Source organism: Tyto alba, unplaced genomic scaffold (genome assembly GCF_018691265.1).
Source record: "Tyto alba isolate M040663 unplaced genomic scaffold, T.alba_DEE_v4.0 Super-Scaffold_16, whole genome shotgun sequence".
NCBI classification, from domain to species: Eukaryota; Metazoa; Chordata; class Aves; order Strigiformes; family Tytonidae; genus Tyto; species Tyto alba.
Genome location: NW_024881278.1, coordinates 5,227,885 through 5,253,950, shown reverse-complemented (window position 1 = coordinate 5,253,950; position 26,066 = coordinate 5,227,885). Strand labels below are relative to the sequence as shown.

The 26,066-nt window shown below is 43.4% G+C and overlaps 2 protein-coding genes across 6 annotated transcripts in view; one reads left to right on the top strand and one right to left on the bottom strand.

Annotated features, from left to right (window-relative positions):
• The window catches only part of REL (REL proto-oncogene, NF-kB subunit), a 31,193-nt gene extending 13,725 nt beyond the window's left edge, over positions 1–17,468 (top strand). Inside the window, exons 5-10 of the mRNA XM_032989103.2 lie at positions 10,505–10,645; positions 13,446–13,550; positions 13,867–14,079; positions 14,415–14,483; positions 14,591–14,665; positions 15,305–17,468. Coding sequence (XP_032844994.2) covers positions 10,505–10,645; positions 13,446–13,550; positions 13,867–14,079; positions 14,415–14,483; positions 14,591–14,665; positions 15,305–16,089 — 1,388 coding nt within the window. The 3' untranslated portion in view covers positions 16,090–17,468. The remainder of the gene's footprint in view (positions 1–10,504; positions 10,646–13,445; positions 13,551–13,866; positions 14,080–14,414; positions 14,484–14,590; positions 14,666–15,304) is intronic.
• A 384-nt stretch (positions 17,469–17,852) lies between these two features.
• PUS10 (pseudouridine synthase 10) overlaps positions 17,853–26,066 on the bottom strand; it is a 36,516-nt gene continuing 28,302 nt past the window's right edge. For all 5 annotated transcript variants that reach the window (XM_032989107.2, XM_032989104.2, XM_032989105.2 and 2 more), the window contains 6 exons: positions 25,079–25,155; positions 24,931–24,986; positions 24,688–24,805; positions 23,338–23,480; positions 22,593–22,692; positions 17,853–20,917 (listed from right to left, as the gene is read on the bottom strand). In XM_032989107.2, the coding sequence (XP_032844998.1) occupies positions 20,879–20,917; positions 22,593–22,692; positions 23,338–23,480; positions 24,688–24,805; positions 24,931–24,986; positions 25,079–25,155 (533 nt within the window). In that variant the 3' untranslated portion in view covers positions 17,853–20,878. The remainder of the gene's footprint in view (positions 20,918–22,592; positions 22,693–23,337; positions 23,481–24,687; positions 24,806–24,930; positions 24,987–25,078; positions 25,156–26,066) is intronic.

The window sequence follows — 26,066 nt, the reverse complement described above, 5'->3', positions numbered from 1 at the left end:
GTGTCCCTCCTAGTCTTTCCTCACTGCCATCACATGATGAATCTATTTGGATAGTTGCCCCATCTTTTTTGTTTTTTAAAATCCCCATCAGCAACGTGAGTTGCTGCTTGGACAGAAGCAATGGGATAGCAGCAGAAACCTTCCCTGGAAACTTCTACGAGTGTCTCAGGAATCAGATTTCCCAGTTTTGGCAGCTGTGAGAAGGAAAGACTGAATTAGCATAACTGTGTAACAATTTAAATCAAAAGAAATCTAGCTTGCCACCGTCCCATCCCTTCTCTTGTTGTGATACTGGTGTTTGACCCCTCATCCAGCCAGTTCAGGCAGCTGGTGGACTCCTTGAAGCTGCCCCTTGCTTGATTTAACAGCTTGGGAGCTGGTACAGACGCTCAGGAACTCCGCAGCAGTATTGGTCTCAGTCCAGTCTCAGGCAAGTTGTGCTGCTACAGAACCACACCTGTAAGGGCCTACCCACGGGCTGTAGTTTTATATGACAGCTGATCTGTGGGCTGCTCACAAAAAGAGTCATCCTGCTCTTCCCTCCATCCCTGGTCACACACACTCCTACTACTTTCCTCACACTAGATACCGAGGCTGTGTGGCTACATGGTGAACGGACTCAGCAAGTTGCTCCAATGGAAAACCAACTTGCAAAAAAAAAAAAAAAGTGGTTTCCCCTCAGATCAACTTGCTAAACCAAATCATCTCACGGTCGTATAATTGCTAAGTTCAATGCACAGAGCAGGTGGGGAGCTCACAGCAAATTGTGGGACCAGCTCTTCCAGCATGCAGGCAGAACTGGGGGAATTAGATGAAAACCATAAATACCCCCAAACTATTAGCTAGGCATTGTGAATGCAGTCATGTATTTGCTTAAGTGTGGCAAGAGCTTGGAGATTTTCCAAATAATTTTTTTTTTTTTTTCAATACCCACATAAGTCTCGCTGAATTCGGGTAAGACCCTTCTTAGAGAGTCAAGAGTTGGATTTCTGACTAGCTTCAAAATACATGTCCCTGAACTGGGACAAAAAAAGGATGTTGAACTTATTACAGAATGAGAAATGTTTTAGATAATTCTCTGAATTTTAGAACAGCTGTTTGGAGTCAGGCTGATGGTCCTAATGCTTTAGCTGAACAATCATCCTAATTCTGATAATGTATGCACACAATAGCATCTCTTTTTACATGAGTTTAGTCCTTCAGCACAATTTAAACAGTTTAAGTGTTTTAATTATTTTAGCTTGACTCAGCCAGCTCTACCTTGATTTTTTTTTTTTTTAAAAAAAAAGGGGGGAATTCACCTGTTCAGCCCTCTTGGCTTTCTTTTACTCCATAAATAAAAAATGGGTTGACATTTTCTCTTGATGTCGTGCAGTAAAAGAACATGATAAAGTTCCTTTTTGTGTGTGTGTTTCACCAAAGCAACTTTAGCAACCACACAGTTACCTTTGTTCCTAGCACTGCTCAGTGTAATAGTGAAGAAATGTTTAACTAAAATCAATTGACAGTAGATTTTTACAGTGGTTGGTGCATAACTCCAGATTCACTAATCATTTTTGGGCGATGACAGCAGGTTACGCCTGGCAGCACCAGGGCAGATCCTGGGCTGCTTTCCACCAGTCCAGCAGCGGAGGAGACCACAGCCCTGCCCTGGCAGCAGAGGAGAGCCTGGCTTGGGTGACACACAGGGCAGCACCCTGCTCTCGGCAGGGCTTGTGCTGAGAAGGGGCCACTGGCAATCCCCAGCCTGCATAATTGCCTTTCGGCAGTTGTTAACGTGTCAGCACAAAGCAGAGCCACTTGAGAATGACCTCCAGCTGCTCCAGGGCAGTCCCATGCTAAGTAAAGCCCAGAAAAACATAGTACCAAGGTCTAATAAAACAGGATTAGTGACAGAAGTATTTTTATATGTGTACTTAGTTGATCGAAACAGGGTTTCATTAGCAGCAGTCGCCATAATGTTCACTGCTTGATAAGATTGAAAGCTTTATGTGTGGATTTAGTTTGTTTTTCAAGGTCAGAACAATATCACTACATTCTCCAGGATTGCACAGGCTGTGTTGTATCCATCCTGTGTTGTGCTGTATTTATATGTTTTCAATAAAGGCATTTGACTTTTCTGCTTAGAGACATTTGGAGTTAGGTGCATCCTCTAAGCAGGCAGCAAGGTAGTGTTACACATTTCTTGCATGAATGTCATAAAAGGAATTTCATGGAGCTGAAAACTAGCCTTCAGGGTGTTTGTGTGATGGTTGTTTTTTCTTTCCCACCTTCCTCTGGAACAAACAGTCCCTGTCCCGACTCTCCTTTTAGGGCAGAGGTTCAGTATTGACCCTACTAACAGATGCAAAATGCCTCCAGCCTGCCAGTATGCATATTACTTGTCGTGCCAGTAAGGGATGAAATTATAGCAAGGCGTGGGTCCACAGTTGTGTTCCAGACTTCCTTGTGTAAAGGGGCCATTGTCTTCCAGGGGAGACAACTGGGATGGCAAAGGGAGAATGAGCCCTAACTCAAATTCTCTGGTAGCGTCTTCTCTCCTCCACACCTTCCTGCATATGGTATGGACACACACTGAATAAGGGTCATAATCAGCTACGGTGGGAAGTTGCTTGGTCAAGCTGTATGGGTTTTTAAGATCATTTTCTTCAGCGCTCTTACCTGTCCTGTTAAAGCAACTGATGTCTACCTCTGAACTCCTGGATGATAACAAGTCGGTGTTGCAGATGGTGCCATGTGCCTAGCTGGAGCTGTCTGCATCTGAGTCATTCTGCAAGCGTACCTGTACGGCTGTTTCACTATGAATTCCCCACTATTAGCTGGCAGCAACTATCCCTTGATAATTTCAGCCCAGGCTGTACAAATCGTGTGCATTCACTGGGATGCAAGTCGGATGACTTGCACTCAGGTCACTCCTCTTGCATTACCCTTGTTTGAGAGAGAATTGCTGTTTCAACACCTTCACTGGATGGGTTCATGATCTGTTGTGTTCATGAGGTACATCCCATATATTTTTGTCCTTTAATAAGCTAAACAATTCTAGAAGTCTGTCTTGTGTCTCATCCCTGAGCACACCAGGGAAATGGTACGCAGTGGCAGCCTAACGTGTAACTAGGACTCCTTGGCATCATGATGATATAAATAGCACAGCATCGAAGGAGCAGAGTTACTCCTCCAGTGGAGCTGGTCCATGTCTGCTTTCTAGGGTGTTTGTTTTCTTTTGGCAGCTGTTGACTTGTGCCATATCCTGGTCTTCCCATGTACTGTCTGATGTACAGCCAACTCAAATTAAAAGAAGAGCCAGTCTTCAGTTAAGAGCTTTTGTGGGTGGGTGTGACTTGACATAGAGACAACAACTGAGTTAATAACAACTCGAGTTAATTATCAATGAGGAAAAGCACTAAATGTATTCTTTAAATTTAGGGGAAAACTGTACTTAGCACAGTATTATAGAGGACTAACCTTTTTCTAGCCAAATGGATGACAGCACGAAAACCGTAGACTTGTCTTTGAGAAACCCAGAGAATTGCCTAATTTCAGGCAATAGATCGGGAGGATATACATAGGCTTTCCCTGGAGCTTGATACATGCTTAAGGTTCCTGTTCCTTTGTAATTGCTCTTGCTAACAAGCATTTAATTCATTTTTAGACTCTCCCCTATACCCCACAACTAATTCAGCTCTGTTTGCCTCTGCAGTCTTTCCTTTGCCGTTTCCCCTTTCCGCCCGCGAGCCGCTGACCCCGCGTTGGCTTCGCGCTCGTCACAGTCTCCACGACACCCCCCGCACGCCTCCGCGCTGCGCCCGGGCTCGTCCCCACGCCAGCCGCGCTCGCTTCCCACCCACGCACGCAGTCACCCTCTCCGCAGCTTCCCTCGCCGGCCCCTGCGCGGCTGCGCTCGTAGGGCACCCTCCTCTGACGCCACTCGCCCACCTCGGCCAAGTTCGGCAGGATCCCCCCTCTCCAGCCCCCCCGCCTTACCGGGGGGGGCGGGGGGGATGGTCGGGCCACAGATTACACGAGCAAATAAGCAAAATATCGTGAACCAAAAGGAGACTCGTGGCAAGAGTTCAGGAGTTGCAAATGGTTTGATAGTGGAAAGCATCAGAGTCCTCTCTAATGAATGCCACAGATGTTACAAGAAACTTCAAACTTTTGTCCATAAGTTAAAACAAATGTGTAACTGCCCGCTCTCTTCCCCCCCCCCCCCCCCCCCCCCCCCCCAAATTATCGAGCTAAAAATCTTGCTAAGTGAGAGTTGTCAGCTTCTTGAGCGACACAGAGGAAGTCCACTTGAGGAAAGCTAAATGTTTTGATCCTAACATGATTTCAGCGTTTACCTTTGGAAAGCCCTTTGTTCTTTTGTTCCTCATGCAAATGCTGCTTGCTGTCTGTGCTGAAACGTGTATATTAACCTAAAGGACAGTCCATTTTGTTTAAAAACGAAAAGGAAAATTACCAAGTAGAGACACAAAAAATGTTGGCCTTTTTTTGGTACTATAAACAGAAACTGCTGCAAAATATTTTAGAAATGTGCAGAGGCTGATTAGATATATTTGCTTAAATCTGTTCCAATTTTACCTTGTCTAGATTGAACTTAAAACAACAAAAGAACCCAGATTCAGAGAAGGATTGTGTAGACAAACCAAGGACTGAGTTTAGAAAGTCTTAATTTGCGTTCCCAGCTCTTCCCTTGGCTTTTGTATGAGGCCAAGCCATTCACCTTCCCTAGGTTCCTTTCTCCTGTAAAACAGGGGGATGTAACCACAGTAGTTTGGGCATTTATTGACTGTAGGTTAGCATCTGAATTTTTCAATCGTTTGCACTAATCGCCCCCTGAGTTTTTGCTTTTTGAAAACTCCTGAGTGTTGCTGATGCATGTTCTGTTTATAGGTACGTGCAAAGGTTTCTATTTTTTTCTGCAGAATTGACTGAAACTTACCTCTTCACAGAGGTGTAAACCAGGCATGGGTATATCAGGAGAAGAAACATAGTGCTGCCCCAGTCCTTCCCTCCCCTTGTTCCCAGCTTTTACCTCTCAGCAAGTGCTACGAGATGGTATTAGGCTTCTGGACGTGTAGCCAAACAGCCTGGCCCCCCGCCATCCGGTACCGTGTGTCCAGTTGCTGAAGGCCAGGTACAAAGAGAGCACAATAATCTGCTTTTGTCAGCAAGGGACAAATAGTACACCAGGACTGTCTGCTCTTTCCTTTGTACCCGTATGATCCAGCGAGTGTAGTGTTAAACTAGCTGGTGAGGTCCTTTTTAGCCGTATAAGGTGCAGCTATAGGAGGCACCAGTCAAATACTTGGGCCATTTAGCATGTGCTCCGTTACTGCTCTGCTGTAGCCCTTCCTAAGGCCCCCTGCGGTATGGCCACACAGTCACAACTGTGGCTGCAGCACAGGCTTGGGCCGGGGGGAGTAAATTGAATCTGAAACGTACCTCCCAGGCACTGAGAGGGATCTGTGACTTGCACCCGGTTTCCCTGACTTGTTGAACCTGGCACAAAGCAGCAGCAGCACTGGCAGAGGCAGTCCTTCCTTTTGCTGTGTCTGCCTGCTGCCACCATTTCCCTTGCACCAGAGCTAGCAGTCATGGGGACGACTGACGGAACACAAGCCTTTTCCTCTTTTCTTCTGGGAAGTTAGTTCTGAGCCAGACCAGTTCCTTGATCTGATTTGCCACGTGAGAGCTAGTTCCAGTGTAAGAATAGTGCTGGAAATGAAGGTTGGGCAGAGCCAGCCTTTTACAGCAAAACCCCTTGTGTAGACTGAGTTAAACTGGTCAGTCGCTATCGAGGCTAAGGGGGCAATCTTTGTGCTCCAGGAGCAAAACAGTTGAGGCAAACCACCTCTGTGTCATCACCTAAATGAGACTGAGCTCCTAGGATATCCCTAAATTAAAAACCATCATCTGTGTAAGAGAAAAGGCAGAACACACACAGCTCATCAGGATTATTAATGATGTGTGTTCCTGAGCGGTCTCCTTGGTGAAGTGTTTGTGTTTGGGGGAGGCCACTGTCTTTGTTGGAGATCTGGCGTGGCTCATGTGCCCCCGCAGCCCCTGGTTGAGAAGGGAAGGTCACAAGCTGTCCCTTTGCAGGGTAAAGCGGTGTTCTCAGCGTAGCCCTCGCTGAATGTGTCACACCACATCATTGCCCTGGAAGTTTCCATGCAAGTTAAGTTTAGATGCTAAAGAACCTCCAACTCCCACCCACTCCAGAACTTTCTGACATCATTAGTCTAGAAACGGGGTGGAGGGCTGTACATGAGGAATCTGATGTTTAATCAGGTATCGCATTATCAGTCAAGAAAAAACAAACACTTCATCGTTTCTCTTCAGTGTTCAGAATAAACTTTCACTTTCCCTGTAGCATCACCTTATGAGTAAACATCAGAGCCCTTGATCCCCCAGTAATTTCATCAGATAAATGGTGTTTTAGTGGCCTTTCTGGATGTTGAAGACTGTTAAAATAGTAAAAATATTAGAAATCAGTAAACAGGAACAAACAGGAGTCCTGATGCTATTGACGTCTTTAATTTTGTGCCCAAACTTGCAATTGCATGTTGGTGGGTTGGACCCAGAAAGTTTCCAGTTTTGTGTTACAGAAGCAAATCCAAGTTCCCTCATTCAATAGAAACCTAGCAGGGTGTCTCTGGACTTTAGTGACATAAATTTCTGAGATGGGGACAACCCAAACCTAGTGCCTGTGTTGTGTGAGCTGCTCAGGTTGGAAGGAGTTCATGGTTTAGCTTGGGGGTATTTTGTGCCCACACTGGGATTATATCACTCACTTCCTGTGATAGTGGATAATGGATTAGAGAATTATTTTGAAAGTGATTGTTTTTTAAGTTGGGGAATCAGCATTTCTTTCAGAAGAGTTGTAAATAGATTTATAAAGAAAGGATTTACTAGTTCGTATAACCCCTTTCCGGTTGAACAGCTAATGCTCCCCAGGTTTGACTGTAACTCTGGATAACTCCTTTTTAAATCCTGCTGCCAGAATCTTGATGAGTGGGATTTAGTTTTCTTTTACCATTGTGCTGGTGGTATTTTAGTGGATTTTGGGGCATCGTGTCCCATTTTCACCTTAGAATTGTAACTATTTTAAAATATTATTTTCATTTCTGTGTGTTTGAGTTGCTAAATATTACTTTTGAAAGCTCTCCTTCCCCATGTGAAAGAGCTGTGCTTCCAAACGTTCCTTCATATACTCATGTTTGCATAGATAACTACGGAAAATTAATTTCTACCAAGCTAGCGCTAGTTTTTTATTAGATTGGGCCATCACAGGAGCATACCTGGATTGTTGGTTGGATTCCAGCTCTTTCAGTTGGATTCCAATGAAGACAGTAAGGTGTGGCACCACACAGCGAGAAGCAGTCAGAAGAGGAAGTTGAACTCTTGCCAAAAACAGAGTACTTCTTCCTTTTATTCATGTGTCGTGTTCAAGCCTTTTTTACCCTACCTGCTCCCAACGTGCTGCATCGTGTGACGTTTTTTACTTCACGTGTGTAATGTCGCTGGTTTCGGCAGAGCTGCTTGTGTGGAGCTTGCACGGGTTGATGGTGTGGCTACTCTTCTTTTCCAGTTCTTTCTGGTCCCAAGATCTTCAACAGCATTTTTTTTAATTTTAATAACTTCAGGTTTGTCAGGTTTAACCCTGCCTGTTGTTCTTTCGTACAGAAGTTGGTGAAATAACATTGAATGACACGACCATCCTCCATACAGCTATACTCCAGGCATTAGTCAGTGTGTTTGTCTGCCTCGTTTTTGTTTGTTTTTAATATTCTTAAGGTGCAAGCCAGCATCTGTTCAAGTTAGTGGCTACTCTCAAATTGACTTCAGAGGGAGCAGAATTAGACGTTTGTTAAAAATAACAACATTTTATTTTGTTTGGATGATCATCTTTTAGGTGGGAATGTAATATGTTTTGAAATTGATGAAAGCCGTGCACTTCTTTATATGAACATGGAATCTAGTCTCTATTTTATTTAAGCATGTCATCACAAGATGGAGTTGCAGCTGTCTTGTTCTCCTTTTTTGCTCTGTTATGTTCTTCTCATCTGGTTAAAAATAGCCCAAGAGGAATCAGTCTTGACTGAGCACTTCCTCTTTCAAACTACAGATTTTTTAAATTGTATTAAATCATTTATACAAAAGTGCTAATTAGGAGTGAGGGGTTTTTCGCTGTAAAAACAATATATACAGCAATTCTATTTCTTGCAATTATTGGCACACCACACCTTTCCTATATCAGGTGGTTAAAGGGACTTATTGGGAATTTGCGAAGGTTCGTAGTATAGGAAATGATGTAATTTGAATATTAGCATTACTAATTTTCTCCATATCTAGTGTATTTTTGTATTTGTAGAGTTCTCTTAAGGTTTAAGTCTGCTGTTATTTATTTCTGAGGAAGAGGCTGCCGCGCCTGTGGAAAATGTAATGTGGGACTGGTGCTGCTTTGAGAGCCAGACTTGATTGCACAACCACAGAGTCCTGGCTTTTGATTCAGTATCAAAAGCCAGATCCAGATTTTGTGCTTGGCTTCTATCTACAGGGAGTTAACTTAGACAAAAGTATTGAATCTCTGTGCCCAATTCAGTTTTGAAGAGGTTGGTCACCGATGGCTAATACGACACACGAATGTAAGCCTTGATGCCAGACTGTCCTTGGGAGCTAATTGCCTGCTGGCTGCGATGGCAGAGCATGGCTTAGACTCACCTGAGCTGCTGGGAGCAAAGCAGCATTGCACTCCCGATGATCCTTTCCACGAGGTGCAGTCTAGAGAATGCACTTTTTTTATTCTCTGAATTGGGCTATATCAAGAGGCAGTTGGGCTGCGGAGTGTGCCAAACCCGAGCTAGGCTGAACGGCTGTCTGTTCCAAACCTGTTTTCTAAAGATCCTATTTTATTAAGTTAGCAGGTCAATGAAAGTGCATTAAAATTATAAAAGTCAAGTCCGTTAAATCATAAAGCTTTGCTCTGCATATCTGGTAATACAGTCAGCCACCAACCTGCAAAGTGCACACTGGCACAACTCCCCTGGGCACCAGCATTTCTGAAGTTAGTATGTAGTTGCTCCTTAGTTTTGTACTTGCTAGTGTATTTATCTTGAAATATTGCAGATCATGGACTTGTAAAAGGGAAAGGTGACTTGGTTTCTTTTTACAGTAGAGGCCGGGAGAAACTGAGATATTCAGAGCACAAGACTGAAAATGCCAGTGGAAAGTATTCTGAGCTCAGTGCATTTATTATTTCACACTATCAAAAGGTAAAAGGAAGAAATCATTCAAGTGGGCACTGTGGAATCCCACTCATGGCAGGGTGGAGACCAACCCGGTGATAAATGTTAAAGGTCAGAGCTTTGCAATCTAATCAGTACAGTGTGATCCCCAGCCTTCTTATCACAACTACCTTTCATCTTTTATTCTTGCAAGAGGCCTTTGAAAGGGCAGGGGAAGGAGTGAACTTGAGAGGTGGTGATCTGTTGGCTTGGCACATGTTCACTTTAGGTAATTGCAAGGAGTATCTATGCTGAACTGCTGCTTTGAACAATTTTGGAAAAGAGAGGCACTTTAAATGATTTTAATTATCAGCACTTCTACTTAAATGAAACTAAATCAGTTTCTCATTTTGCTAGCATTCAATGTCAACATAATAGTTGAATGTCAGACCTTAAAGGAAAGCGCTGAATTCAGAGGGGGCTGCTTTTCCTAGAATCACCCATTAAGCTAAGAGTACATGAAATGCACGGGAATGATTTCCCAGGTCCTGTGTCTCGTTCACCCTTTTGCTTATTTTAATTACAAAACTGAAAACTGAGCTTGGGTTATGCGTTACTATGTTTTACACTGGAAGGAATATGTAAGGAAACAGATCCTTTTCAGCAAGGGTTTGCTTGCTGTATTAGGAAGTTTTTCTCATAATGACACCACTAATCACTATTCTCAAAAGTACAGAAGTGACACAGATGTTGATGGGAGTGGAGAGATGGTTTGTGTTATTTCGACTTCATTCTTGTCCCAAGAACTGTCATCTGATTATTTTTCCATCTCAGTTTCTAGAGAAAAATGATGATATCCTGTGGTGGTGTAGTGGGACTTCAGCTACATCCTAGGACTTACTTTTACTGAAATATTTCTCTTCTGAATTTTGTCATGCAGAAATGAGAAACACGTCCGGGGAATGACTTTTAAACTGTAGATACATGAAACTGGTCTGGAAGGCAGTGAGGAAGCCAGATGCAAGAAACAGCTGGAGAACTAGGACAGTTTAGCCTTGCATGATGAAGGGAAAGCATTAAAGGCTTCTGTGTCGTTGTGTACAAAGAATTTATTTGTGCGGCCCCTGTAAAGATAGCAGGGACTATCGGCACGCTTTGTCTGCCTTGGCAGCACCATCTCTTCTACTGGTGGAAATTCATCCCCAGTTTGTTTGAAGAATTACCGCTGGTTTTGACGGCTAATTCTCAGTCTTGTCTTCCCTTCTGCTGTTCAGTGCCTGAAGAACAGCTGCACAACATTGATGAGTATGATCTCAACGTTGTCCGCCTCTGCTTCCAAGCTTTCCTCCCCGACGAACACGGCAACTACACATTAGCTCTTCCTCCTTTGATTTCCAACCCGATCTATGACAACAGTAAGTACCAACTCAGTCTTACGTGTATTTCTTTTTGTCCTTTTGTTTTTCGGTTTTGCTTGGGATGAAAAATGCCAGACCAGTTTCTGAGGTCCGTGCCAGTCTTCAGAGACATCTCTGTGGCTTGGGACTGCTAGATGCATGTCTAACACATGGCAAGTCCACGAGCATATGCTCAAAAGATGATCAGGGTGAAGTGTTGGCCGACCAGAGTACGAACTGTCCGTCGCGTCCATGGACTCGCGCACGGGTGCTTTCTCAGCCCAGGTTCACGTATCACAGCAATGATTGCAAGGAAAGGCCTGTTTCTGACATGCCAAGTGATTAAAATAAATAGTAGCAAGATGGACAGCTGCTGTAAAACTGATCTCTTTTCCAAGGTTGCCCTCTAAAGTCTGTTTGTTACCCGTGAGGAGTCTTGCCTTTGCCGTGTGAGGGGTCTGGAGCAGGACTCTCTTGAGATTTATCCCAGTGGAAAACTGTCTTAACGCTTTTATAGATCTCTTTTGTAGATCTTTTAGTTGGTTGCTGTTTTCAGTGTATAGGTAGGTAACGAGGGAATGTTTGATCATGCTCTGGGAGGGTGAAGAAGTATGTGAAACACCCCTTTTTGGCACCTTTTTCCACGTTCCACAAAACTGGACTTATGTATGGCTTTGGCAGGTTCACTGCAGTTGAGGATTTTAGGCCTCAACACGTGCTGGACTCCTCGGGGAGAATAGCAGAAGAGCTTTTAATAATTGTAAGCTTATCGGCGGGGGTTTTATTTCTGCAGTGAAAGTATTTCCATACTAAATATTTAAGGTCATTACTTTAGCAGAAACTACTGAATAAAATGAGGTCTGCATTTTATAAAGTTGATGTTAGAATTGTGTTGCTGTGGGCATAACTATTATGAAAATGTTGAGTATGAACTCAGGTGTTGTTGATATTTTTAGAGTCTCTTCTAGAATTCTCTAGAAGTCAGAACCGTGTGCATTGTGTTATTGAGATAAAATTGATGTACAAGATTTGCAGCTATGTCTTAGATGCCATTTAGAAATGTGCCAAATCATGATTACTTGTCTAGGTTGACTGACGTCAGTCTTTGCTAAGCTGCTGAAAGGACAGATAGCTGTGTGGTGGGGGAAGCTTGGTTTTTTTACTGTGGGTGTATGTGGGCAGCTTCTGATATACTGTAGGTATCTAAAAATCCTCCATGTAACACAGCAGCAGTGTAAATGAAAGTGCATAACTGCAACCACTAATCATAAAAATTATGCTGCTCTTGTCTGGAACAGCAGTTTCAGATCTGAATTTCTTTTAAAAAAGCTAGCTTTTTTAAACCTGTTCTGTCATATGGAACAGGGTAAGGTCAGGTTGTAAGCGTAGATAAAATTGTATGGTACAGTGGGCTTGAAAATCCTAGGTTGTTGGATTTCAAGGTTTCACAGATCTGTTCAGATCAGGAGCAAAAAGGTATTCAGAGCTTTTCTGAAAATCCACTTGCGCGTTTTAAATCTAGTATTTTCTTCACCTTCTAATACTTTGTAGTCTCCACCTGCTTTGAATAGTAGAGATATACAAGAATAATATGAACATAATACAGAGGCAATCATGTTAGCGGAGACTGCAAGTGTATAAAATTCAGTATTAGAGGCAGCTTCTCTTTTCAGTTGTTTATAATGTTAACTGATTTTGAACTGGAATTTCCCAAGTTGCATCTCTTAGCACGCTGAAAACTCTTGGGAAGAGTCAGATAAAGCAGCCTACCATTTCTGGGAAACGAGGTTAGGGAGAACACGTCGTTCTGCCCCTGTTGGAAGTGACATGATTTTGGGCGAGAAGCTCGTTTTTCTAGAGATTTGTTCCCAGGAGCACGCTTTTGAGGAGCGAGGAACAGGAATTGGGCAGGAGTCGAAGCGACAAGGAGGCGAGGGGGTGCGCTGGGGGGAGAGAGATGGGAAGTGGCACGGCACGACATGAAGGAGGCCCCAGAGAAGGTTTCCCTCTAAGGCTGGTGCCGCACGCGGTGTTCCTGCCCAGCACCGGGGCTGACAGCGGAGAGTGGTGCGTCCACGTCTGCTGGCGTTCGTGTTTCTTTCCTTTATCCTCTGTTCTAAACTCCCCTTAAAATAAAACACAACCCCACAAACTGCAGCCTAGGAGACCTTCCTAAAAACCTGTTAAAAGGACACTGAGTGCCATTCAAGCATACAGAAGTGAAACAAAGGTAAAATTAGGCTTCTGGCAATTCTTAATTTACCCTTCCTGTGAAAAACGCACAATGACGCTGTCAATCATATGATCCTGCGCTGTTTCTGGCTTTGTTTTGTTTCCCCTCCCTTCAAAGTTTGTGATTCATTCAGCAAACAAAGTGGCATGTGTCATGTAGTAAATGAGGCTGTAGCACCCACTTCTCCTCATAATAGTAGTAATAGCTGCAGATAGTAACTGCGTAATTGGGGTCTGGCCTGAGGTTACCAGGAGCTCTGTCTTCAGCGTACCTGTACAGTACCATGACAGATTGTGCAGGAATTGACTCAAACGAAGAGTCTAGATTATTAAGGGAGCGAGTGGCATAGCTGCACTGGTGTCTTGTTTTTGGAGCTGAGAAACTGAGCACTGTAGGATCATGGAACATCGAGCCCTGCTTCTGAATTTCCTGTACGGAGAGACTTGTTCCGGGTGGATTTGGGGGTGTGTCGTGCTCCTCCAGCTGTTGCCTTCCTTTCACAGCCCTTAACTCCCAGCACCTCGTCTTCAACAGCGAGAAAGTTACAGCAACTCTTTATCATCAAATTTGCCTGTTTGTTTCCAGGAGCTCCCAACACGGCAGAATTGAGAATTTGTCGTGTGAACAAGAACTGTGGAAGTGTAAAAGGCGGGGATGAAATATTTCTACTATGTGACAAAGTTCAGAAAGGTAATCTTGACTAGGCTTTTTCTTTCCCTTTGTCCCAAATGGCTGACACTGCCACTTTCCAGCCAGGGAACTGAAGTCCGTCACCACACTCCTGTGCAAGTGGTTTGGCTTTACAGCTGGGAAGAACAGCTTTCAGGTTCAAGGGCTCTCAGCACATCTGAAAGATACTCGGTGCCTTTAAAGTTGAGCCATTTACTTTGCATCTGAATTCTGGGTCAGACTCCTTCCTTTGTTGTTGTTCTCCCTTTTTTCTGTTGCCAGTTCTCAGTTTTCAGTTCTCCAGCTTAACAAGCATCTTCTGTTTCTAATGGACTAGATGATATAGAAGTCAGATTTGTCTTGGACAACTGGGAGGCCAAAGGCTCCTTCTCACAAGCTGACGTTCACCGTCAAGTTGCAATTGTGTTCAGAACGCCACCGTTTCTCAAAGACATCACCGAACCCGTCACGGTGAAGATGCAGCTGCGAAGACCTTCAGACCAAGAAGTCAGTGAACCTATGGATTTCAGATACCTACCAGATGAAAAGGGTACGGTTCCAATTAGCTGAGTTTCTGAAAAGCCATTATCGGTGCAGAACTCGCGTTGATAATCAACAGTAGCTGAATTAGCGAAAATTCTACAACGCTACTTCTACAGAGTAGGTTTTTAGTTTTTAAAAGTAACAGTAGTCCGTTTGTTCCCTCATTCAATGAAAATACCAAGAATCACGGTTAATAACGGTGCCTTGGTCTGTCACCTCTGAAAGGCTTCTCTTTAAATGTATCTTACAACAGCTAGGGTGCCACTAGTGTAAGTTTTAGAAACTTCCTTTACTAATTATATCCAAGAGAAATCTAACACTTTTCCACGCCTTTCTCTGTAGACCCATATGGCAACAAAGCAAAAAGGCAAAGATCAACGTTGGCCTGGCAAAAGCTCATACAGGACTGTGGTAAGGAAAATATTTGTCCGTCTTGTTTGAGTGAACTTACATTTAACTGGCGTTATGTTCTATAAAAGCAAACATTCAGCGCACACTCATGCTTTCTTCCATCGCAGGATCAAATGCGACAGAGAGGCTGAAAGTAGCTCCGTTCCCTGCTGTCACTCCTGAAGGGAAGCTGATTAAGAAAGGTAGGGTTTTCCTTGCAATCCAACAGTGGTTTGAAACAAGAGTCTGATTGCTGTGGGGAAGGGCTGGAGCTTTTTCAGGGGGGACTGAAGTTCCCAGGGCAGCAGGAGTCCCTGCATCTTTCTTTCCCTCCTCCAGATTCTTCTCAGAGCCTCAGCCATGCTGCAACTTCCCCTCTGCACAGGAGAGGGCTACACCTTCTTCATCTTTAGGCAGTGCTAGGTTTCAGCTTAAATTTTAGATAACTATCGATTTTTCTCTTGTGTTCAGCTACTCAGTCCTTCAAACGCGCACTCGGTTGCTGGCCTTCCCACCTCTTTGCTTGACATTCTAAAATTCTCTTGAGGGTTTCTTCCCGTGATATACTGGTACTTTTGACTGTACAAACTAAAGCCTTCGGTTCTTTACGTAGATGTGGCTGTCACCTTCAGCATCTGCCGTAGCGAGGCGAGGCGGGGAGCTGTCTCGCTGCTGTCCAGAAAGCTGGGGTCTGCCCTGGAGAGCAGTTACACAAGTATGAAAGTGCAAATGCACATCTGATCCTACTCAGCACCATTTCTGCTTTGCTTTTCACCATTCGTAATTTTAAAAAGTATAAGGAAATGGCACTCAAACAGAGTCACGTCTTTTCCTTTCCGTAGAACCAAACATGTTTTCCTCCACGCTGATGCTGCCGGGGCTGGGAACCCTGGCCAACACGAGTCAGATCTACTCTGTCTGCAACCAGCCGCCCCACCAGCCGCCGCCGGGGAAGCAAGACACGCTCTCCTCGTGCTGGCAGGGGCTGTACAGCACCCCCTCTTCGGCCGGCAGCCTGCTCAACCCGCACCCCCAGAACAGCTTTGCGGCAGCGGACGTGCCTCAGCCCGCTGCTCAGGGCAGCGGCGCTCTCCCACCTTTCCACGACAGCCCTCTAAACTGGCCTGAGGAGAAGGATTCGGGTTTCTACCGGAATTTCGTCAGCGCAAACGGGATGGGAGCAGTGGTGGAGTCAACTGCTGACATGCAGGGCGTTTCTAGCAACAGCATCGCGCACCAGGCGCATCCCGCCAGCGTCTCCACCGCCAGCATCGTGAGCATGGAGACCGACGACATGAACTGCACTAGTATAAACTTTGACAAGTACAACCCCGTGTTAAATGCCAGCAGCCACAGGCAGCAGCTCCACCAGGTGCCTCCAGCGTGCCCGCCCGTGGCAGCCCCGGGCAGCGCGCCTTTTAGTGCGCAGCCCAACTTAGCTGATCCAGCCGTTTACAGTTTTATAGACCAAGAAGTTTTAAGCGAATCGAGATTATCCACCAACCCGCTGCCAAACCATCAGAATAGCATTGCTGATAACCAGTACTATGACACCGACGGAGTCCCCGCTGATGAGCTCTATCACTCTTTACAGCTGGAGAGCATTTTACAAAGCTACAACCACTGAGCCAGCCGTGTGGGGCTGGAAGCGGGGACGTAGTGCTTTTCAGATGGCTGGCTGTGTGAAGAGGAGTGACTTACCCTTCTGGAGCCCCTGCTTTCTCTTTCAGAATTTTACGATGCAAGTCGCACGATTTAACTTAAGGTTATATATTAGAGCCCAAACACTGCTGCCCATAAAGAGAGGTGGGAGTAGGGGTTGGGGTTCTGTACCTTAAAAGTACCTTGAATACATATTTTTCTGCTGTCGGAAAAGGGAACTGTTAACACTTAACTCTTCCTTACCTTTGGGGACTCTAACAAGCCGGCACCTTCAGAAGGGTTAAAAGTTCCAATTCTTCACAGGGTTCAAATTGTTTGAAAAAGAAGCATTTGGGCTATGAAAATTAAATTTAAATAGCACAGAAATTAGGAAGAAAACCTGCACGTGGGCACTCTAGTTCAGACTCACCTACCAAGGTTAAAGTTTTACTCCACTTACTTGAAAGGGTTAGCGTTTTTTACCTTCTTTCGTATAAAATATTGCTTTCCTAAAACAGGATTATGCATTGATTTTTTTCACATTTTCACCACACTCCATTTGCTTTGAAGGCAAATTTACTCTAAAATTTTTTTAATGACTATGTCATTGTTAGATATATTTTAAAAGACCGGAAGGTTTGAGTTTTTAAATAGTCCAGCTCTGTTGTAAATGAATCACTGTGCAAAAGAATGAACAGAAAGTAAGGACTTCTCTGCACTTCATCCAAAGTGCACTATTTTAAGTGACAAACCGCTGTTGCTTTGGGAACGGAGCACACTGTTATCTCTCTGGAAGTTTTTTTTCATGTATGTGTGTGTGTGTGTGTGTGTGTGTGTGTGTAGCTCTGATGTGTGTTACTTGGAACCGCAGAAATCTGTTGAGCCAAAGCACCTGCCCCATCTTTCCGGCAGTTTCCTGCTATGCAAGTGACTGCTTAAAAGAAAGCTCCGATCCTGCCTCCCCACCACCCCCACAAGAAAGCTCTGGGGCAAAGCCAGAGGCCGTTTTCGTGCAGCCTCATCTAGATGCGCTCTCTTAACAATTTCAGGCCATTTCAGTCAGGACTAATAAAACCCACTCCTCTCTACTCCCTATCAGAAACCAGAACTTCCCCCCTTCCACCTGACCCCCCAGTCTTCATTCTTAGCCTGAGTTGCGAGATGTTCAGGGACAACTCGCATGGATGTAACTGGCTAGGTGAGACACTCTGCAGTATAGGGCTTTGCTACTTGATTATTATTATTATTTTTTAAGAAGCAACAACTATATGGATATTTCTTAAGTTATACAGCTGTTCTGTATGGCAGATAAGGCTTAAGAATGTAACTGTTACTGTCTGGCAACATAAAACTGCACCATGGAAAGAAGCAATAGAAAAAAAGCACACTCTGGTATAGAAAACATCAAAAACACAACCCCAAAAAGCTAGCTGAGACGTAGAGTTGTACGCAAGGCAGAAAGGAACTCTGAAACACCTCTGTGGTTTATAGGAAAGCAAGGAGTCCTTCACTGCATTCAAAGCAATAAGGTGCTGCAGCTATAATGCATTACATCAGTTACACGGGTGTGACAGTGTACGCTCCTTAAACAATGTCTAGGATAGATGAAGTTTGGAGAACTGCTCCCCCCAGCTCCGGGTACACAACACCATGAATTGACTCGCCGTGTTTTAAAGCAGTTTCTCCTCTGCAGTCTTAACTAAGAGAAAGATGGAAGAAATACAAAGAAAGTTTGGAATGTGTTGTTTATTCAGGTTTGTTTTTTTTTTTTTTTTCTGAAGTTCTCAATTTTAACTATATTAAATGTAAACATTTTACTCACTTCATAGAAAGCTCGTTATAGTACAATTTGTTTTTATTGTTTAATTAAATATTGTTAAAGTTCTTTTTTCCTTTGTAAACAAATTGGTTTGGTAATTAAAAAACTGGTTATACTAAGTACTCGGCTTCTGCAACCTTCTCAGATTCATGACATCCCTCACTGTAAGAAAGCCAGAGAAGTGGCGGAAAGGAGATCAGGGGTTGCTCATCCTGGGGTTTTTTAGAGTATTTGCTACTCACAGGTACGGTTGGCCACCACCCAACCTAAAGCAACGTGTGTACGAGGGGTTCATCTGCACTCGGCAGGTTTTTGTGGCAGAGAGGACAGATGCTTTCATGCCCAGCTGGAGCTGTGTGACTGGTACAGCCTTCTCCAGTTAAACTGATGCAAAAAAAAAAAAAAAGTAGGAAGGGACATTATAGATCCCCACTTATTTGGGGAAATACAGCGGCTTTATTTTAAGAGTCCTCCCAGTGCAAAGGAGGATGGTGCTAAGAATACCCACCTGCCTTTTTTATTATTTTTTACATAATGTGCTAGAAAATACCTACCTCTTTCACACATGCCTAATGAACAAGATTAAATCTTATTCTCACAAACCATCCTATTTAAGTACCCACAAGTAGGTATTTTACTTTTAAAAAAAGATGAAGCCCAAAGTAAAACATCAATATCGTTGCTGCGATATTTGTTCCGGATGATGATAGTTCAAAGTGTTTACCTCATAATGGAAACTGCAGACTTTAAACAAAGTTCAAAAAGCTAGATTGCATCTCTCATTTTCATATTTTCACATGATCAATAAACAATAACTATCTAAAGACCTGTAGAGATATTTGCACCATCAGCTTTACCCCTCCCCCCCCCCATTTGGATCCTTCAAATTTATCATAAAAAGAACCAATCTGGGAATTTTTGGCGGGCCTCTCTACACTGTAGGGAGAAGAGATCAGACAACCCTCCCCCCCGTAATCTTTAGCACCTTGTTTTTATCTGCACTTCGATTCTCAGTGTGGCCGGGTACCGGGCTGCGGCCGGGCGCCTCGGGTGTCCCCACGCTGCCCAGCGGCTCTGCTCCTGGCGGCCGTGTCCACAGTGCAGCCCTGTTGACATTTTTTTCCCCCTGTAGTTTATGGAATTTATAAATCATGTTCTAGCTCACTTTGAGTGTCAAGAAATCACAAAGATATGAGACTGAAATTCTCTTTTGTTTGTTTTCTGAATTCAGTTTCTTGAGTTTTCCATCATTCATGACACTTCCTTTCTGGGTACAGATTATTATCTGAGACAACTACTCCTGGAATCTGTTGCTCATAACAGCTTTAAGATGAAAAACAGAGAAATGCTCCTGTCTGAATCATGTTCCCATTATTTTTGTGTTAGAACAACCGAAGCTCCTGAACTACTGCTATACATGTGCTACATTGGACTAGGAAAACAAAGAACGAGAGACAAGTTTTGACAGCCCGTCACAGGCAGAGTGTATAATATTTAAACTAATTTTTCAAGATCGGTTTTTAGGATCTCCTTGAAAATGTATTTATTAATGATGCTTTGAGCCTTCAGCTAAAGTTATCGTGCAGGTGTTCTATGATGAGGTCCTGGCCCCACCGCACTGGAGGTAAGATGTCTCAGTAATCCTCCCTGTCCTCAGTGGTTTGTCTTGGCAAATATTTTACCCTCTTTATTTCTGAAATGTTAATTAACGAAGAGCCCTTAAATTCCAAACCTTAATTTCTTGTCAGTTAGTTTAACTCTCTTCTGTACTTCAGGCAAGCAGAAGCATCTTCCTGATGGATTAACATGATACAGGCATTGAAGTGGCTCTTCCTAAAGACAGAGGGGGTGCTTTGTATAAAACATTTAAAATCAGACAAGTAAAGAGAAAAACTCAGGTCCTCCCTATTCCAGGCAAGTTCCTGGGCCATGTTCAACTCTTCCAGGCATCTAGCCAAGGCCAGGTACCAGAAAAAAATGTATTATGCTACAAACCAAAGTTTTTTATCTCTGCCTTGGTCTTTCAATACCAACATTCTTTGGTACATTTTGTATTTGCCTACGCTTTGAGGTTCTTGGTATTCCTTTTTTTCTTTACATTTCCATCGGGCACCACTGCCAGGAGTTGCCAATCTTTTTCTATACGGTGACTCAGCTGGGGAAATCCTACGCCTGAAGAGGACTCTAACCAGGCCAGAGACCTGCTGAGGCCTCAAGTACCTCAACTGGTGTTTCTAGGAAGCATCACTGATGTTTTTAAGTGAGAAAAACCTTGGGTTTAAGTGCAAAGTTTTCCTCTAAAAACTGTTTTTTCCCTTTGAGAAGTACTTTGTCTGGGAGACAACTTTGCCCGTCTCCAAAACCAACGCTGACCGAGAAGCGGTCAGCAGAGAGCAGAGCGCCGCCTCGTTCCAGACACTATCCTACTGCTTTCAGAGTCTCCCTGACTTTTGGGAAATACTCCTGCATGAGCAGTGCTCAGAAAAAAGTCAGGGCTGGGTTTTAGGTAACTCAGAGCTACCTGCATCCAGACAGGAAAGCTGCAGCATCCACTACAAAAGGAGTTAAAAAAAAAAATCTGGCTTGAGGGAGCGTTATTTTTACTTGAAACATTTTAAAGTACTACAGAAAGCATATTTGATGTACTTGCTTAGTGCACCATTTGCACATGTTACACCATTTATCTATCTCTTGTTTTTTAAAAAAAACTTACTCTCTTTTTTGGCTTACCAAAATCTTTTTATGCACAGAAGAAATTAAAATAAGGCTAGAGACTGAATGAACACTACCTCTTCCAGAGTGTTTAAAGTTGATTCAAAAACCAGTATCCTTTGGCAGATCAACATGATCCAAATATTTAACAGAAATACTTTGCAACCAAGCTGTAATACTATGCAGTGTTTGGTAACCAGCTGCTGACAGAGTTGCTGCTTCTTCCTCGTCCCAACTTGAAAAGTTAATTATCCAGGCTTGGAGGCCAGTCAACATCAACAGACTAGAAGAGCAAAGGGGGGGAAAAAAAAAAAAAAAAAAAAAGGCAAAAATCAGCAGACTTGGTATTTTACATATATAAAGAGACTTGGTGTCAGAACTCTGTGCTTGTCAGCTACAGGCTAATAGTGGAAAGAAGCAGCAAAACAAGGACACTAAAATAAGAGAGAGGGGACAAGACAAGCAGAAGACGGTGACATGAAACAGCCAGCTCGTTCCAGAGGCTCCGTGTGTGTCTGGAGAGAGCTCCCGGGGAGCTGGGCTTGCTTCATAAACCAGAAGCACAACTCCTCGTGCTCGCCAGCATCATTTGATGTTGGGCTGCATTTACAGAGTCAAGAACTGTTAATTAGTAAACGTGAACCGCCTCCGTCTTCTACCCACCCCACAGATGGGCCAGTATGATGTGAAAACAAACCACGTGCTGATCGATGCCACAGAAATATTCAGGTATTGGGCAGTGCAGTCAAGGATCAAACAGAAAACCATCACCCGTCCCCGAATCTGCCTCCTTGGTAAGGAAAACTAAAAGAGTACGTGTTCAAGCTTTATGTGCAAGAATTATCCAGGCAACATCATTAACAGTCATCCTGACTGTTAGTCAAAAGGGACAGAACATGCCTGACACCTCGTTAGAAGCCAATGTCACAATTACTATAACTTACGTCTTCCCTGGCCTCCCTGAGGCCACATCTCCAGTTCCCTTGGGGCATAAACTTGTTGCTCCCCCTCTTCCAAAAGCAGCACACCCTACCCTGCTGCCGTATCACCATTTGCAATCACCCCACCGGGATCGCCACACAGCACGTGAAATGCCTGGCCTTCAAGCCTGCCTCCATTAATCATACCTACTCCTGGCCTAATCTACAACTTCATCAAAGGCTTAGGCTCTTAGGCTGAGCTAGAACGCAGTGTTAGCAAGATGACTAATTATTTTCAAGTCCCTAGCCATCTTTCATCGTTACGGCCTATCTGTATGAGAGCGATGCTTATCAGCCCGAGCCCCAGGTCAGGTGTTCCTGCTGTCAGAAGTAACTGAAGTGCCCTCTGCAAGCTCGCTTTCTGTATTGTCCTACAAAAGATACACAAAAAACTGCCAGGCTGTTCTGCAAAAGGTAACACGTGGGCAGCTTTCCCGAAATACATCAGAACAAGAATGCTGATCATTGGCTGCTTGAAATGAAAAAACCTGTGTTTTAAGGAAACGTTGCCAAACCACTAGGTTAAATATTAAATCCGTATCTCTACATACATTCTTTTAACCAAAACAAATTTGTTTTTTTTCATCTGACTCCAGCAAGTGAACAGATAGAGTTTCTTGCCATGTTTGAACTGGCATTGAAAGAGGAAGTCAAATCTCTCCTATTTTTCATCCAACCCTGTTTTGAAAAGCAGTGATGTGGTACATGTAACATTGCTAAACTCCATGCCAGCGGGTGCTAATAATGACTGTCATCAATTCATGGGACGTCCTCCCATCCCTCCCCAACATGAATTCAGCAGAGGAAGCCTGTCACAAGTGGCAGCATGGTACAAACCACTATTTTTGCAATAACATTACTTTTTTCTATTAACTGTGGTAAGGTATGTTGATTCAGTTAGAGCAATTCCACTGAAAGCATCTCACAAATGTAACTGCGTTACTCATTTCTAGGCAGGATAAATATCAGGTAACTTACTTCTACATCCAACTCCAGAATGTCGGCGGTTCTGTTCAGCAGGGAGCCAATATTGGGCTTTGTTCTTCCAAAGTCTCCATGCACAAATTCTTTAATGTAGCTAGAAACACTGGCTAAGGAAAGGTGTATTTTACCACAAAGAGATCAAAAGGAAAAAAAAATATGGTGAAAAATGCTCAAAGCAAAAATAGCGTCTTTTCCTACTCCTAAGCCAGTTTGCAGTGAACGTCCTGTTAAGCCCATTCCCGTTTTTAAAAGACTTCCCAGTTCTTGGCTTCTGACTCTAATGCCAAAAACTGGACCATTGACCTGTATTTTCTGTTTTATTCCAAGTGAGCAGAGACTTTATGACAAAGCTGTTACTTGAAAGTAGCAGCAATCTACAGTCTGCACTGCAGTGCATTAAATACTGCAGAAAAGCTTATTTCCTAAGGTGAAAAGCTTTCAGTTAAAGTAGAAAAAGCTTAAGTGTATCTTTAACTAGTACATTTTTATAGCTATCACAAACTTTAAAACTATCAGAGTGGTCATCACAATAATATACACACCTGAGTATCATTTCTGAATGAAAGCCTGAATGTGAAATTCTGACATCGAAGCAAACATTATGCAGCAACACATACCTGCTGAAGAGCAGGGATTTAGAAACACCCCAGCGAGAAAAGCAGGAAACTTGCCATTACCCGAATTGCTCTAATCAGCAAGCTGTTTCGTAAATGCGTTGTGTAACAGCATCTAAGGATACGTTCCTGCTTGAGTCTTCAGATGCAGGCGAAAATGATGCTCATCTATGTACTCAGATTTCATGGTGTGAATGATCCGGCATCTTACGGCTAGAGGCCTTCTGTGCAGGACCCGGAGAGGTGTCTTCTGGTCAAGTTTTAATTCCTGTTACAAGCGGTAACAAACAAAATGAGGAAGGAAACGTGCAACATACTGCACAGATTAGAGAGTCATGTGCATTGTTAACCAATCACATCTTTTTTATATTGTATTATGGTAGTTGAGTAATCATCTTGAGGCGAGGCTCATTTTTTCCATGTTTATCAGAGGGAAAAAGGACAGCCATCTCAAAGACTAAATGAGAAGGCCTCCTATGACCACACACTAATGGAATCACAAATACAGAAGAATAACCTTGAAATCTCCATAGTCCTTTGCTGGAATGACTCCAGGATTTAGAAGCTTACTGAGAGCCTCAAGGCAATCAAAAGAAAAATAAAAATCCCACCCACAAAATGCTTTGTCTAAACTACAGCCAACCCCCTAGAAATAAAAGTGAGGGAAAAAAACCCCGAAATGAGATTAGATCTCCTAACAGTCTTTTAAAAAAGTTAATTCCCCACCCCCCTCCCCAAATGAGATGCAGCAGTCTGAAAGGCAAATTTTCAGGAAGTGAGTGGGCATGCTAAAAACCAAAAAGCTTCACAACAGCTGTCTCCCTGAACTGTAATGGCTCAGGCCCTGGCTGTGAGAATGAGTTCATGGCCAAGGCTCGTAGGAAATAGGGCAACACAGCAAAACCGGGACACGCTTCTCTGTCAGCAGCATCTCCCTGACCAACAGTTGGAGAAAGTTCTTGTTAGCCCGAGCACTCGGTCAGGCCTCTTCGCGTGACTTTCCACAGACATTTCAAACTCCTCATTGCTGCAGCTGTGGAGGAACGGCTTTAGAGCTGGCAGAACAGAAGACCTCCTCCGCTCCTTTCACTCACCCAAAACACTAGCTAAGGTAAAGAAAAAGGCGCAGGTGCCAGATTTCCTCCTCTCCTATTCCCCACACTTTTTATTATTGGGTTCTACTGGAAGGTCAACCTCATACAATAATTTGTTGTCTTGGCTAACAGCCAGCCAGCCATATGGCTAGGATGACAATGGTGAAGCAAGGAAAGGTGAGAAGTGGGAAGGGACGTATGAAAGTCCCTATATACAGCAGGAGAAACCCTGACAACAACAACAAAAAACCAAACAAAAATGAAAAACCAAAAAACCAAACCCAGGGCAAGAGATATGTCCATGGGTGCACGTTTATAAACCCTCCCCTCAGGGCACCAGGACAGATACTATATAAATTAGCAAAAGAGAGCTACAGATACCTTGATATCATCCAGAAATGCAATGTCTTCTTTCTGTATTGCTTTGTCTGTCCAAATTAAGGCACTATAGGTCTTTGTTTTTTCCTCTTCACCTTCCTTCATACGACCAATTGCCTCTCTAAACAAAAGAAATTAATTACTCACATACCATAAGCATAATTATATAACGCTGTGAGCAAGAATGCTTGCAAAACTCCCAAAGCATCACTTTGAAATCCCTTGCCAGCGATGATAAATACTGACCTGGTGACAAGCTGTAAATCTCGAACCTGTATTTTGTCTGAAGAGTTATTAATTGTCTGTGACATTTAAAAAAGAATCAGTTAGCAAAACTGCTCAGTTAGAGAAGAAACACATGCTTTATGAGTTCCGTGAGGTGCAAATGATTTACCTGCTGAAGTCCCTTCATTTTCTCAGCAGTAAAATGTATTCTACGAGGATTCACAAGCTCAATTGCAAAGGGCCTTCCTGGCAACATGCACAGTCATAAAACATAAAAACATGTTGTTCTAAATTAACATTTGAATTTATGCAGTAAGGTTGGAAGGTGTGAAGATTGTCTGCTGTTATGCAAACAGGGATAGGACTTGCAGGTTTAGGGATGTAGCATCAGATGGAAGGAAAGAAACAAGGGACTTTTTTTGGCTACTAAACCCCAGTATCAGCAATAAGTGCAAATTACGACTTCCCAGAAGACATCTTGTACAAGTCTGTGCTAATTAAAAAATAAAATAAGAAAAAAAGTTAATTAGCTTATTTTCTGTCACCTACAGCAATGCCCAGGTGCAAGATGATGTTAAATCCCTCTCCCTCAGCTAAACATCTGTTGCAATAGCTGCACTTTCTGTGCTCAGGGCCAGGGATGATCCCCAGTATAAGCAATGCCAAGAACTACGCTACGAATCAGACAGCAACTGAAACACATCACTGTTAATTTTTACTTTTGCTTTCCCCTCCTCCTTCAGCTATAGTGGCTCCAGCATGTTGGAAAGCTAATGACCTCTATAAATGACCCAAGTTCAAAAAGAAAATAAGGCCTCCCCACTCCCCAGTGACAGTAAGGCAAAGTAGAAGGACCCAACAGAAAACAAGATAGGAATCAGTCTGACATAAATGGCTTAAAAATAGTGAAAAAAAAAATAATACTCCTAACAAGCTAGGTACTTCCATGCATCTGTGGAGCCAAGGACACCGAAAAAGGTCTCTTCTTTCAGTTGGTTTTACAAAACTGTTCCATCTTTGGGAATAAATACATAAATATCACTAAAATGTTTCTAAGATAAAATTTCAAAGCATGCCTAGTCACACACTTATGCACTTAGCATTCGGCACGATCTATTAGGGTAGCTCCGGTTAACCATTTTGCTTCTTTCTGTGCT